Source organism: Oculina patagonica, chromosome 2, assembly GCF_052425735.1.
Source record: "Oculina patagonica isolate OP01 chromosome 2, crgOcupat, whole genome shotgun sequence".
NCBI lineage: Eukaryota > Metazoa > Cnidaria > Anthozoa > Scleractinia > Oculinidae > Oculina > Oculina patagonica.
This window is the reverse complement of record NC_135759.1, coordinates 36,379,841-36,395,008: the sequence shown is the minus strand read 5'-3', so window position 1 is coordinate 36,395,008 and position 15,168 is coordinate 36,379,841. Positions and strand designations below refer to the sequence as shown.

The 15,168-nt window shown below is 39.9% G+C and overlaps 2 protein-coding genes across 2 annotated transcripts in view; one reads left to right on the top strand and one right to left on the bottom strand.

The window, feature by feature from the left end:
* Positions 1 to 89: 89 nt before the first annotated feature.
* LOC144644527 (uncharacterized) lies at positions 90 to 1,266 on the top strand. Its single transcript, XM_078504039.1, has one exon. It carries the CDS (start codon positions 235 to 237, stop codon positions 967 to 969), a length of 735 nt encoding a protein of 244 aa, XP_078360165.1. The 5' UTR covers positions 90 to 234; the 3' UTR covers positions 970 to 1,266.
* Positions 1,267 to 2,485: 1,219 nt separating this feature from the next.
* Positions 2,486 to 15,168, bottom strand: part of LOC144644509 (nuclear pore complex protein Nup205-like) — a 29,562-nt gene continuing 16,879 nt past the window's right edge. The window contains exons 18-34 of the mRNA XM_078504005.1: positions 14,880 to 14,976; positions 14,312 to 14,482; positions 12,602 to 13,368; positions 12,185 to 12,376; positions 11,384 to 11,708; positions 10,522 to 10,658; positions 9,840 to 10,004; positions 8,923 to 9,249; positions 8,585 to 8,845; positions 7,872 to 8,010; positions 7,167 to 7,250; positions 6,335 to 6,504; positions 5,824 to 5,950; positions 5,320 to 5,454; positions 4,340 to 4,434; positions 3,636 to 3,701; positions 2,486 to 3,220 (exon numbers count right to left, since the gene is read on the bottom strand). Coding sequence (XP_078360131.1) covers positions 3,098 to 3,220; positions 3,636 to 3,701; positions 4,340 to 4,434; positions 5,320 to 5,454; positions 5,824 to 5,950; positions 6,335 to 6,504; positions 7,167 to 7,250; positions 7,872 to 8,010; positions 8,585 to 8,845; positions 8,923 to 9,249; positions 9,840 to 10,004; positions 10,522 to 10,658; positions 11,384 to 11,708; positions 12,185 to 12,376; positions 12,602 to 13,368; positions 14,312 to 14,482; positions 14,880 to 14,976 — 3,381 coding nt within the window. The 3' untranslated portion in view covers positions 2,486 to 3,097. The remainder of the gene's footprint in view (positions 3,221 to 3,635; positions 3,702 to 4,339; positions 4,435 to 5,319; positions 5,455 to 5,823; positions 5,951 to 6,334; positions 6,505 to 7,166; positions 7,251 to 7,871; positions 8,011 to 8,584; positions 8,846 to 8,922; positions 9,250 to 9,839; positions 10,005 to 10,521; positions 10,659 to 11,383; positions 11,709 to 12,184; positions 12,377 to 12,601; positions 13,369 to 14,311; positions 14,483 to 14,879; positions 14,977 to 15,168) is intronic.

Below are 15,168 nucleotides of genomic sequence, written 5' to 3'. Positions count from 1 at the left end.
CAGAAAATCAAACACGACAAAAAAACCCGGCAAACAAACAAACAAACAAACAAACAAACCTGTACTACACAAGCGTGACCTCGTGCGTGACAAAAACCTTACGTGACACGATCGTCACCATTTATATTTGAAAGCTGAAACGCTTTCGATTTTTGGAAAACGGAAGTTTAGTAACTGTTTTCCTGCTTCTCTTTCTTTTCGTTCAGGGAAAAAGTATCGGCATCCACCAGAGTAATGAAGGTGATTTGTGCAGGTCCAGCGAAGACTGGCACAAAATCCATCTCTAAAGCTTTACAGCTCCTTGGTTTCACTGTCTACAACTGGGAAGAACAAACGTTCGACTTCCTTGATCACTGGGTTGATGTTTTCCAAAATGGTGTCAAGCCAGATGTGAAGCGTGTTTACGAAAATGCCGATGCAGTGGTCGACATGCCGGGCAAATTTTTCTTCGAGGAAATCTTGGAAGCCTTTCCCGATTGCAAGGTGATCCTGAGCGAGCGCGATGAAGACTCCTGGGTGGAAAGTCTTGTGAATCAAATTAAAGTCTTCAACACTGCAACATTCGCTCTGAAACCGCTAGTGCTGCTATCGCCGACAATAAAGAAACTGTTTTTTGTGCTCCTTGCTTTCACAGATGCGATGTTTGGCTCTCATGACCCCAAATCAACCTACGTGTTTAGGAAGCGATTCCGAATTCACAACGAGCGTGTCAAGTCCGTTGTTCCCCGCGACAAACTATTGGTGTACAACATCAAGCAAGGTTGGAAACCCTTGTGTGATTTCTTGGAATGTGAAATTCCAAATGTTCCGTTTCCACATGAAAATATCAAGGGAGAAGTGGCAAACATGCCTCTGGAGGCTACGAGAGCTGGCCGTCAAATCAAACGGGAATTTATGCGTGCTCTTTTGGCCATTTGTTCTTTGATTGCGATTATTGTAGCTATTGTATTTTACATTTATTATGGCTGAGACAAGAGACAACGCCGTGACTGCCTAATGAGATAATCTGTCACGCAATGATAAGGAATTAACGAAAACGATGGGGTATTTTAGTTTCACTTCATGTAACCGGCCCTATGCCCACTTAGGGCTTTGGCCATAAGTCAAGTAAGTCATGTAACAGAGATATTAGATAGCGTTACAAAACTGATACTAAATTAAATCTAGACTTTTAATCAAGCTGTTTATAAAAATAAAAAAAAATAAAAAATAAATCACTTTATTGAAGTGTCAATGTTTTTAGCACTGTTGTGCGATTGTGAACACTAAATAAATAAACAAATATTGCAAATCGAACATGAATTTGTTAAAAACCCCAACTGGCAGGAGACTAACCAGTTGGCTATTTACAACTGGCGTGGAGGAGTTGAATTCAGGACGACCAAAGACAAATCTATTTAGTGGCCTCTGGATCCAGTGCCCTACCACTAGGCCACGCGGCCTCCTGCTGTCACTCCCAATTTATTCCTGTCACAGCTACTCTGTTGCTTCAAAACCTCTTGTAAGACTGATGTGCGAAGAACTCTCCACTCGCAAATGCGGCAAATGAGAAGGTCACGTGATAGACGCTTTGATATGCTTTGACTAGGCGCGCAAAGCATGCAGGCGAAACGTCCTCCTTTGATTGCAGATAAACATAAGAATCTTGCACTGGCGATCTTACAAAACATGTTGGTATGTAAACAAAAGTAAAGAGCTAAGGGGTCAGAGCGGGTTCTTACAGCATTTGTGGTAGTCCAAATACACCAGGTGGCAGGAAGAAGGCCTTCTTTTAAAAGTGGCAGGGAAATCATCGGAAATTACCAGAGTCTTATTTTGTGGGTGTGGCAAGAACTTTGGTACCAGATTTCCATCACACTTACCATTAGGCCACCGCACATCCCATGATCACATACATTTGTTCAAATTCTTTGTTTGCTTGTAAGGCTGGTGAATACACCATTAAGGAAGTTGGGATATTTTTACAAGTTTCTGTTCTATTCATGTTTGTTTTTTTAAATTTATTTTTCATCCAACTTGTGTAGCAATTGTGTTACAACACAAGCTGTACAAGAAAGTTGCATGGTGTGGGACACCCAAATAGAACGTCTCCGATTACAACACACGTTACACAAGGTAGAACTGTGTTCTTATCATGGCAATGCCGCTACAAGCTGTTCATGTGTTACCTAGGGTGTTACCCTGAGCAACCTTTTTCTGCAATTTTCTCACAATTATATAGCGCCGAGAAACTGCGAGATAAGCTGCGCAAAATATTGCCCAGTGCACCAAAACACTGGATTAGGGAACTAAGCTAACAAGCGTTCCTTTTTTTCTCTTTATGCGTGTCTTGCGATCGCCCCCTAGCGAGACCCTGCCCTTGGGAGCTACCCAGACTAACAGTATGCAAGATCTGTGCTGCTTTTCCATTGACAAGTCTACTTGGCCGCACTTTCAATGCCAAAAACACAACTCATTTGTCATTCTTACTTGAAAAAACCTTGACTTGTATTAATCATGACTTTCTTTTTAATAAACCACATCATGGGTTACACAAAAATACATTTTGATTTTTGTCTGTCGGGTTTACCAATATATGAGAGGTATGTACATAGTTAACCAGGCAAGCATCTGCCGTATACCAAGAGGGTACTTTTTTAACTACCTAACAATTACTTGTGGTTTTATTTGTACATTTGAGAAAGAACAAGTCTTGGAAAATACTAGCAGTATCTACGCACTCTTCTCCATTGGCTCCTAAAGGTTGTACTGGAAAAGGATCCGCTAATGTTTACTTGTTTCGAAGACTGATTGGCCAACATGACAATAATATGCGCACTACGAAAGTTGTCACGTCATCTTCTCACTCTAAAAGTCTGTCCCGTTGCTAAGCAACCTATAGCTACTGAAGATGAATTTCCCCTTCATAGGCTTGGTCAATTCTTGGTTCCAGTCCCCAGCAGCTGATAATGACCAAATGTATGTTGACACAAGCAGCTCTTCTTCGCAAATGACAAAACAGCTTGAAACAGATCAGCAGTGATCTTTGCACTCTTCACAGGAAATTCTTCAAACTTGTAGCATTTCTTGTCTGAAGGTCTGGACCTGGAGCCGATTGTCAGCGTAATCCGCTGGTCATCTGCTCGTTGCGTGCAGGCGTCCCATGGATTGTCAGAAGTCGTTTGATGCGTCGGACGAGGACTTGAATGAAACCAACTCGTGTTCGCCCTTTACCGTGTGTCTGGAAATAAAAACCAAACAAATAGATAAACTATAAAATAAAATAAAAAATAAATTCATAACTTTATTTAAGTAACGATGTTTTTTGCTCTGTTGTGCTAATTGCAGACACTGTACACAAACAAACCAAAATTGTAAATACAATATAAACTTGTTTAAATCCGAAAGCGTGGAGGAGTTAAACTTGGGACCACCAAAGACAAATCCATTTAGTGGCAGGAAGGAGGATTTGAACCAGGGACCTCTGGATTAAAAGTCCAGCTCCCTAACCACTAGGCCGCGCTTTAATCACTATCATGAACCACTATACTGCACGATGGCAATACATCAAGGAGACACTTGAATTACGTTTTACCACCAAACCTGTTAACCCGCCTGTCATGCTGACATATGCACACACCTTCATCTTCGCCTACCTGTTCAATTTCGATGAGTTTCTTTAAAAACGTCTCGGTTAGTGCACTGACTGTTTCTCTTTTAAGCTGCAACAAAAACAGAATATAAGAGCTGTACATATTCTGCTTTAAAAATACAGTCGTAAGTCGGTAACTCTTGGAAATGCATTACGTGATTGTGTATACCTGTAGATTAGTACAGACGTTTTCATTCAAAACTCTAAGCTTGCATTGTATGGCTCTATGTATTTATTCTAAACTCTACACTACAGGGCTCTACGTTTTCATTCTGAACTGTACTCTTTTACAAGTCTAATTTTCATTCCAAAATCTACACTTCTATGGCTCTATGTTTTTATCATAAGCGCTATGCTTCTACAGCTCTACATTTTAATTCTAAATTGTACGCTTCTACGCCTCTACATTTTCATTCTAAACTGTACGCTTCTACGGCTCTACAATGACATTTTCATTCTTAAACTGTACGCTTCTACGGCTCTGCATTTTTATTCTAAACTGTACGCTTCTAGGGCTCTACATTTTCATTCTAAACTGTACGCTTCTAGGGCTCTACATTTTCATTCTAAACTGTACGCTTCTAGGGCTGTACGTTTTTATTTAAAACTGCACGCTTCTAAGAGATGGAAGGTGCTTGGCGGTTGTGAAATTTCTTGACGCACATGAGTGCACAAAAGAAACAGAAGCAGCCGTTACGTGGCACTTACTGCATCAATCTCCTCACGTGTTACACCATCTCCCAGTCCTGTTGATTCAGGACCATGATCAGATGTGAATGAAGTCCCAGCCAGTGATGTCCTCTCTGCAAAAATTCAAAGTCAAAGTTGAATACATCTCCAGTCACATGCAGTTTTAGCTGTAAAGATTTTGTGTATATTTGACATTTTCATTATATTATTTTGTAATTGTAGTTATCCATGTTCTTAACCCTCAGATGAGGGGGGAGGGGTGGATGCCACCCCCCCCCCCCCCATAAGGTTTTTAGGAAATTTTGAAAAGAGGATTTACTCTACAATGCTGAAACTTTCAGTAGCTGTTCATTCATCCCTTGCAAAAAGTTTGATATGTCAACCATGTGTCCATGATATTTGACGTTGCCATGGCAACGTCGCCATTACAGGCAGGTCTGGCCAAAAGTTGTCAATTTTAACATTTTTCTTTATTTTTTTACAGTTTTTTGAAACAGAATTGTAAGAATTGTTTATTTTTAAATTCCACCACCCCCCCACCCCTTATACGATGATGGAGGTGTGAGTTTGCTTGTACGTCCAAGGGTTAATTCTTACTGAAACTATCTCTTTACAAAAGGCAAACAACCCCACAAGCTTTTTAATATTAGTTTATCCTTAGGCTATTTTAAATTAAGGCTAAGGGAAAACCTAGATTTTTCTCAATGAATATTGAACACCACCACCACCAACAGGAGTAAAAGCAACCTTATTGATTATTTTTTGTATTTTTTGCAGGGCCCCTCTGGATACCAGCCTACGAGCTCAAATACAGAATTGTTTCAACAATGTGCAAGTTCAACACATTTGCCACTACTTGACTGTTACAGTGTGTGTTAATGTTAAGATGCACATTTTTGTACTAGAAACTTGTTTTGTTTTGTTACGTAGGAGTATTGCTAGCTTTTTTTATTTAATACAACAAAGTTCTTCGGGCATCAAATGTCCTCCAACAATACCTTGCAGTCGTCTCATTTGACTACTTGCCAGCGTCGGCCCAGCAAGCATGCGCCGTTCCTCATCTGATGGGATGCAATGCAAGAAGTAGAAATCCAAGTGACGCCAGAGAATAAATAAACAGTTCTCGATAATGTCTGTTCACCAAGTTAAGAAAGAGGTTTTTCAGTTGCTGGCACCACTTGTCCCTACAAATACTAACTCACCTAAACTCAACGCAAAGAGATAAGCGTAGGTCTTCACTACAGTTGATTTGTTTGTCCACTGATCAAGGAAGTTTAACACCTAATGAACGATAAGGCAACTTAGTCACTATTCACAGCCATTTTATCAATAATAGCAGTCCTGAAAATGACTGTAAGTTTAACTTATGCTACTCCATCTGACCAATTTAGTAAGACTATAAGAACAAACTGTGTTTAATAGATTTTTTTTATTGCTATCATGGGGAGTTCTCTATCATTAAAATGCTTTAATATAATATATGTGAACTTAACGAAGGATACACAGTTGAGAAGAAGTCTCATGTGCCTTGTAGTGTACTATCTGTGTGAGACATTTCTGAGCCAGCTGGTGTCTTTGTTGTGTGGATAACCTCTCTTGAACAGCTCCACCAAACTGCACTTGACTCAGCTGCGAAGAAACAGAACAACTGGTGAATGTTGATGTAAAGTGGCTTTCTGACAAGTGTCATTAAAATAATAATTGTAATAGCACTGAGTGGAGTCCAATTTGATCTTTAATTATTAACCAAATTGGACAACCACGAGTGTGATTACAGGCAGAATTGGATGGCACTAAGTCCTGTTACCAATTAATCCAACCTATCACAAAATTTGAGAAACAAAATAACAGTCGATTAAACTTCTTCATGAAAAATTAAACTTGATAGTCTATATAACAGTAACGCCATCAGCTTCAATAGTGGGGTGAGGAAGTGTTGTTGTCAAAAATCGTTGAAGGGGAGCGGGTTGAATAGCCATGATTGACAGATCACTACATATGTGAACTTTATACCTCTCTAAGTTCTTCACTGGTCAGCTCGGTCAAGTTTTGTAGCTTCAAGCGTGCCTGTGAGTGCAATTCGGCTGTCTGAAGGATCTGATCACAGCACTTCTTCATGAAAGTCACAGGAAGACCAAGGCTGACGGAACGGTAGGATGACACCATGCTAGACGTACGAAGAGCTACAAGGGATGACAAAGATAAATAAAAAGTATGCAAAAGCACACGTGTCTATAGCTGCTTTTGTTGCCAGCATTGTTATATTTAGAACTGCTAAGTTTATCCTTAATGTGCTTGTACTCGATTCAATTCAATTGGGCATTAATATCCTTATTGTGGGTTTGTGATCAGAGAGCTTAGCAAACACCAACTATAAAAGTCCTCACCCTGAAAATGCAGAACACACCACTTGCTTTCAACAGTCACACAAGAAACGCGTTTTTGCCAACTCTAAAGCATTTACTGAGCTGGCAAGAGCAAAGTTTAGATTAAATCTAGATTGGATACTATGAAAGTGATTAAACTACCAATCGCACCCTAATTAATTTAGAAATTCAGTTTTCCACATAATTATGTGATTATCCCTTTTCATGTAACAAAGCTTTGCCAAAATTTTCAAGAGATTGCAAAGAGCCTTTTTCCCCCAAGTTCTCCTGGGGCGTGAGAAGAAAACAAAATGTAGGGAAAGGACAAAGTGCAAGAAACATCAATCTCTTCTCCCTTACCGTTCATTTCCATAACTGATATATTAACTCTCGCTGCTAGGCTCAGAGGAAAACAGGGCAAGTACTCAAAGTCAAATAGTTATTCTGATGACGTGATTAAAGTTTCTCTTTTTCTTTACCTTCTCTAGTGAGACGAGAATCACGAGATAACGGGTCGGTCAAGCTCGGCGAAAACAGCACATGACAATGAGCAGGAACTGAACCTAGCAAAGAAAAAATTAAAACAGTCCCTTGAGAGTTAACAATGCGATCCCTTCCGGTTCAGATTGCCTATGTAAACGGTATTCTCCTACTTTTTGCTGTAAACAAGCAAAAAAAGTCGAAAAAAGACAGGCACAACTTAACAATTACTATTCTAGTTTACTGACAATTCATCAAATACTAAAGGGGCAGTATCACCTACATTTAGTGCAATTTGAAAATCCCATGAAGGTGTTGGTATGAATTGTAAATCCACTCATAGTGGCCTGCCCTTGCTAAAACATACTTACTAGTCCTGAACATCGTTAAAAAGTGGTTTGGGTACAGACTGGGAGGTAACTTGAAAACGCAAGGCCGACCGTTTTCAAGTTTGACAGTTTTACTTGGATGAAAATTTCTTAAACCATCGATTGCGGTTTATTTACATCTTGGAGAATGATTTCATGCCTTTCTTTTGTTGTACAAAGGTTATTTGGCTTAACAGTGAGTGCATCCTCGTAATATTACAGGAAAACATTATAGAAGATTTCTTGTGACAATGTCCCTTGAAACAATTAGAGAAGACTAAGAGGTTTGTTTCAGGTGACATAAGTTTTTGCCGTCTAGATTACTAAGGACCTTACCAGCAGAGTTCATTACTGTTCTGCAGTAACCAACAACATTTGAACAGATCCTTTGCAATTTTTCAGTAGTTTCCATGGCAACCACACTGTACTTGGTGCCAGGTTCCTCGTTGTTTTGCTCCATCACAGATTTGATGATCTGCAAATTATAAGATCTAGTTGCATGATAACATAACAATATCCAGCAATTTAATAATCCTTCCTGCGAAATTTAGAGTTCCAATAAAACAACTAGTATTTTCATCAAAGAGTTGCGTCGAAATAGAAATCATCAATTTCAAGTTAACATGGGTAGAAAAACCATGAATGGAAGGTAATTGCTTTTTTGACTGAGAAACTGTCTAAGCAGATGTCTGTCCACATGAGCACATTCAACCTGATAAATTTCAAATTTTAATTCTCCTCCTGACTGCCAAGCATTTCTTTTAATGCAAGTTCCGAGAATTAAGTGTTACATCAAGACCACATTCCTAGTTGATGATTTTCATTGTTCTCTTAACCCATTTGCTTTACAGTGTTGTGATACCATAAGGAGAAACTATACATTGACCACTATTGAAAAATGAAAAGATCAAATACTGGTATATATTTATTTCAAGGCTTTAGTGTTTGGCTTAAAACCTAAGTTACATTCAGAACTTCCAATAAATATGACAGGAGCATTAAAAAATATGACAAATAAAGCAGTGGAAAGTAAGTGAAATACAGCTGACCTTCTCCCAGTTTTCGCTAGAGCAGTATCTCGGTAATAATCCAATCATTAGGCGTTGGATCCTTGCCAGGGGTCCCCTTAGTTGGATTTGTTCTTGCCCGAGTTCCTCGTCTGTAGTCAGAGTGGCCTCGGTGAGTCCCATGTTGCACACAATTCCTGTGACAAGGCCAAGCTCCTGTAGTGAGCCGGATGAGTGGACAGCTTGCCGGTCTTGAAGAATGCTGATGAAAACATCCACATGGGACACGACAAAGTGCAATACCTGTAATCAGTAGACACTGTTATTTGGTACTGATCGCACAAAAATTACTTCACGCCTACCAAACATTTCTAAATTACCTTGGAAGCAACCTCCTTGTGCGCCTGTGATCCAAGGGATGTCAGCATTGCCAGCGAGACTTTAAGAGCTGGCATTAACAGCTGTCTGTATCTCTCCACTACAGTGGGAACAAATGAGTCAAGCATAACATGGCTTATGTCTTGATCATGAGCATACAGGCTACTGGACATCAGCCCTGCTGTCCTCTCCTGCTCAGGCCTCTGATCAAGGAAGGTACATTCTGCCAGGCGTGACATAAGCCCCGCTTGAAGAAGCACTTTGGCTCCTTCTGACGATTGGGCCACACGGGTTAACAGGGCCATTTTTGATTCGTAGATGTACAAAGCCTGGAGCAAAAAAGTTTTTAATTGTTATTAAGATCACAGCTCTTGATAAATGGATATGTTGACTTGGATAAAATTGTTATGTGTGTCACACATAAGAACCTAGTTTACAACCTCCCTCACCACAAATCTCCCATAGCTCAGTGGTTAGAGCGTCCCACTGGTATCTGGAAAGTCATGGGTTTGACTCCTGTTGGGGGGCTCAGAAAATCTTTTTTTTTTCTGAGTATTTGACTTGAGAATGTTTCTTCCTTTATTTTCACTTGATCCAAGTCACCACTTCCACTTATCCACATTTATCACTCTGACATATTGAGCCTTGCAGTTATGGCAGGATATGTGTCACACATAGCAACCTAGTTCATGACTTCACTCACCATGAGTCTCCCATAGCTTATTTGTTATAGTTTCCAATCGGTATCTGGAAGGTCATGGGTTTGACTTCCTTTGGGGGGGGGGGGGGGGGGGGGGCTCAGAAAATCCTTTCTCTGAGTATTGGGACTTGAGAACACGTCTTCATCTAAGATCACAGATTTTGTTGCTAGATACAAAATCTAACTGCACTGGCATATATACATTTTAAGAAACATTACCTTAAGGGGCTCAGGTGACGGGTCTAACATTGATTGCAACATGTGGTCCTCGTGTGCTAATCCCTCGACCATGTGCTTGAGGTAGCCTTTGAGGTTGAGATAATTTAACCAACGATGTTGCCAATCAACAGCAATTATTGCGTCCAGAAGAGAAAATGCCAACATCTGAAACAAAGGCAAATAATATAAGTATCAACTAAGTGCATCTGTCAAGAGGTCTTTTGACACTGATTTTTTTTTTTTTTTTGAGTTTTTTTTTTTTTCTCTCCCGCCCCCCCCCCCTAAAAAGAAAAAAATTTCAAAACCCTAGAAGGAAGGAAAAAAAAAAAATAAAAAGAAGAAGGGACTCAAGGGACAACACCTACGGTAGTAAGAATTTGAAATATGATACCCGTCATTTCACATTGATTTTGCATTGGATGGCTAAAAATGAACCAAGACTTATTGGGCTCATTAAATCTATTGTTTGGTGACGTTCTCGTTGGCATTGTCACTGTGGTTTGCTTATAGCTCCCAGTTATAGTAACTCAACTTCTCAAAAACATGAACCAGGCTATGCCCTCTTGGGGGAGCTGATTTCCAGGGAGCAGAAGGTGGGAGGGAAAGCAGGCAGGAGCCCGCCCGGAAAGGGGGAGGGTATTTTAAGGGCATGGAAGTTTATGATATAATATAGTATACTGACCCGTCCTACATCATGTCCATCACAAGAGTCTCTACAGACCACATCCATGAAAGGCTCACCATAACTGGACAACACAGGTAGAATACTGGTGTCCCAAGACTGGCTAGGGTATAGTGACAACACATTCTCCATTACGCCTGCATCATTAAGAAAATAGTGGTCATCGTATGAAATGTTAGTGCAAAAAGTTGTTTCCCTTGGGTTTGCCTCATTCAGTTGAACACCACAATATGATCCTGATTTCTCGAACTCCTGGTCTCCTTCGCAGTTGTTATTTGGTCATTACTCAATTTCTCCCCACTAAAGGTGCCGTTGGTGGAGGAGGGAGCATTGCATTACAAGCCCAAAAAATGGCCGCAAAGTAGACTATCGAACTCACGATTTTCTCAAGCCAATTTTTGTTACCCAAGGTTTAAGAAATTGGGAGTCCACTGTATATGAAAATTACAAATAAAAATTAATAATTAATTCAACTTTTAGTATACAAATTCCAAAGGGTTTCATAAGTTATGCTATATTAATATATCACGGTGGGCACAAAGAGTGACCCAAAAACGCTCACCTTCATTCATCTTTTTCGTTTCTGATACTGGCTATCTGAAATTTTGCATACCGGTAAGTATAGAACTTATCATTCTAAAAAAAAATTGTTTTTTGTTTTAAATTTAAAATTTTTTTGGCGGGAAAATGATGTCAAAAGTTGGTGCCAAAATTTTTTAAATTAATATGGAACATTTTACAACAGTTTCTGAAAAACATTGTCGCAAAGATCCTGAAACTTAAATCAAAAATGAAAAAGATGAATGGAGGTGAGCGTTTTTGGGTCACTTTGTGCCCACCGTGTTTTGCATAAAGGGCCCACCTCTTTCCTTTGTTTGTTGTGACTCTGGTGCAGTCTGCATAAAATACAGCAGAGCAGCATACACGTTGGCTCTCACCCTCTGCAGTCCTCCTCCAGACCGTAGAACTGTTTCAATAAGACCCTTTAAGATGGCTACAGATGGACCCAAAGGGAGAGAACCACCAGCTTGAGGAATAGGCCTGCCGCCTCCCACACCATCTACAACTGGGATGGGTGTGGCCGAAGGATCTGTGGAAATGGTACACTGACGTAGATGTGCCATGAGAGTGAGGATCACTCCTGAGACTGGCGAGGTAAGTTCTGGTAGAGCATTCTCATCTGCAATCTAAGCAAGTAAATTTGATATTTGTGGAAAGTTTAGAATCAAAGTATGGTGGGTGATTGCAAAAATCATGGTTTTATTTACCATTTCCAAAATATGTATAATAAGCAAAGTGAGTAAATTCAAGATGGTACCCTTGCTACTGTGCTCAAATGTCGAAAAGGTGTCAGCTTTAGAAATATGTTCCATTAATAGAGCTTTTCTGCCATAAAACTACCACAGACGCCCTTAAATAAATGTACACACTACTTTACCACATTTACTGTAACATTGCCCAGCTGCAGAAAAGTGTTCCCCTGAGACAGAGGTTGAAGCTTTCTGCTTAAAGCTGTGGTAAGCGACCAGCCTCTATTGTTTTGGCATGTGCTCACTTATGAGAGCTCATTCTTGTAAATGGCCAGCTCAAGTTATGACTAATTTTTCAAATTCCTAAGGCAGGAACTTACAAGAACTTCAACTGTAGTCCAAATACACTGTACCTTGGATAGTAAATCCTGCAGTATTTCTGATATAACAGTCTGTCTTGTGTCTTTTGGTAAAATATCAGCAGGGCAGGAAGCTAGAGCCACCTCTATAACCCGTCTCCAAGCCTCAAATGCTTCTTTTTTGATGTGCATACTCTCTCGTACCATGTTGCGAAGCACAACATTATGAAGAATGTCTTTGACTTCCTTCAAAGCACAAAACAACTTCACTCAATGGAGTCCAATAACAAAGTAAAACAAGCTTTAAATAAATACCCCTCTGTGAACAAATGCAATAGAAACCCATAGATGTTTTAGCTCACCTTACCATCCCCCAACAAAAAAACCATATCATTATTACTGTAATATTTTAATCCATTAATGATTTAATAAATGCCACACTGATGATGATGAGAATCCATGAGGACTAACCTGTAACAAGAAGTTCCTCTGTCCAGCTGTCGCAGTTCCTTGCACCCCACTGATCTCACCCATCAGTAGCTTATGAAGGACAGGCACATTACAAAACACCACACCACTGTCCTCAGATTTCTGTTCACAGGAAGCAATAGCCTTCTCAGTGACTGCCACATCAAAATAATTCAACTGCAAGCCCGGAGGCACATCTTGACTGAATTCTATTGACTCAAGGATGCCCAGAAGCTTTCGCCGAGTCTGTGTCTGTCCCATGTCAGGATACATAACATGGCTGGTGTCAGCTGTGCCGTAGTCATCCTCTAGCCTTCTTGGCACCAACTCAGGTAGGTGCATCATACCTAAGACTGCCTGGGCCGATGGCTCACCCATCAAGAGCCCCAGAAGTCTCTGGGCATGTGATCTTTGTCGTCCTTGGGCTGTCATTCGCAATTCAATAGCAGCAGTTTTTAGAAGCCACGACTGTTGACTAACAATGGTCAACATTGGAATCGGTGTCTGCCCTTCATCTGTGTCCATACTTACAAGGTTCTTGAAAGGTAAATGCTTAAGATGTCTGTACAAGAAATCATGGCTCGTTCTGAGGTAACGCAGTGTTGGGGTTGCAGTATCTTTATTGGCACAAAGACTGTAAATAAGCTGATATGCAAGCTCAGCAAATTTGGGAGTTTCTGTCACACATGCAGGGCCATGATGTGTATCTACTCCTCTGTTCAGTATGTCTAGGACTGCGTGAAGACAAGTCTTTGAAGCACCAAGCACCCCTGTTGCATGCCAAACAGGAAACAGGAAATGAATACCATTAAAGCTCTATTAACCCCTTCGCTGCTAGAAGGACATTTTCAGTACGTCCTGTATCAGTTTTCTCATATGTTAGGAAGACGTACTGAGTACGTCCTCAGTTAAAGTACTTGTATGCATACTAACGCATAGTGTAAAAACAATCTAACCGCATATAAAAATACTTATGAGGGCCTGGTAAAGACTTGTACATTTGGTGACAGATACATGACTAGAAAGCCTACAACCTTCTTGCTCATTCCCAAAAACACATGCTATCCACCACCTTGGATTTGCGACAAGTGCTTCTTCGGTGAATTATATGGTTGTTTCGTTCTTTTTTCGCGTGGCACTGGCAAGCAATGAGCAGAATTAATGCTAACGAAGCTTCAGAGAGATCGCGGAACAATTCCGACATCGAGGAGAATATTTCTGGCGATGAATTCGACGAAGGAATGAAGATTATTTGGATGAGTGTAAAAGCTCAGACCATACCAAAACAAGGGAAGGACGAAGACTGAAAACAAAGAACAAAAAACACATGAACTTTTCCACAGACCCTGAACTTTTCACATGCTTCCGAGGAAGGATGAGTCTTTATTGTTGTTCTAATGTGAGTTTTTCATGTACATTTGATTCAAATTTGATTTATGTAGCTCAAACCTGTTTAAAATGTTAAATATATTGATCAACGTATTTTACAAATTTGCACAAAACTCATTTTTGGTCCTCACGCGGGTTGAAAATGGCCCGCAGCGACGGGGTTGACCTCAACCCCCCATTTTATGACCCCCTCTTTAGTAAGCCCCTTGTCTGAAATTCAAATTTTTTTATTAGGCCCCCCCTCTCTATTCAGTCCCCTATCCAAGATGGTTAAACTGTGACAATTTTGTAACTATATTTTTTGCTATTTTGTATCTAAATTACCTGGATCCTGAAGATTGGTCTTGGCCACAAGTTTCCTAAGCTCATAACCCATTAAGAAGTGAGCCATGTTAGGAGATGGATGTTGTAGTGAATGTAACACTAATCTCAGCACATTTTGCCTCACAGCATTACGAATCTGTGACAGCCCATAGGACTTCTCATCTATAAAATCTAAGGGAGAAATTAAATGAAAACACACACATTTAGTACTTCTTTATTGTCTCTTCGAAATCAGCTGTGTGTGTGTAAAGTGGGAACTTTGAAACCCAAATGGTCACAAAGAACTAGCACCACAAAAAGATGTTTGAACCCTTGTATTTTGAACCATCAGGGGAAACAAAAAAAATAGTTCGAAGTAGCTGACAGTAAATGACTGAAGGAAAAATCCAAGGGAAATGGGTTTTAGTTTGAAATAACAAAGAATTCAAAATAACTGAGTTCGAATTAGGGGTCTATAATTGTATAACTGTCTTACAAGCTTATAGGCGGGTAAAGTCTGCATTTGGGTCTACTTAACAAATTAAACAAAGATAATGGTTCTGTTTTCAAACATGTAAATCATGCTTACCTCTCCCAAGTTCTTGCTCATCTTTTTCATGGTGGTCCTCAGGTTCATTTATTTCCAGCTGGTCAACAAACCCAATTAGGATTTGCTGAGAGATTGACTGTTAAACAAGAGAACAAAAGAATGCTTGACACAGACCACACAAGATTTCTAATACTGTTTGACAGACTGATCAAAAATGTTAACAAAAAAAAAAAAAAAAAAAAAAAAAAAAAAAAAAAAAAAAGCGCGAGATGACGGAAATATCTTTAGAGTAAAAAAGTTATGTTTATAAGAACCACATTTTTTTCTG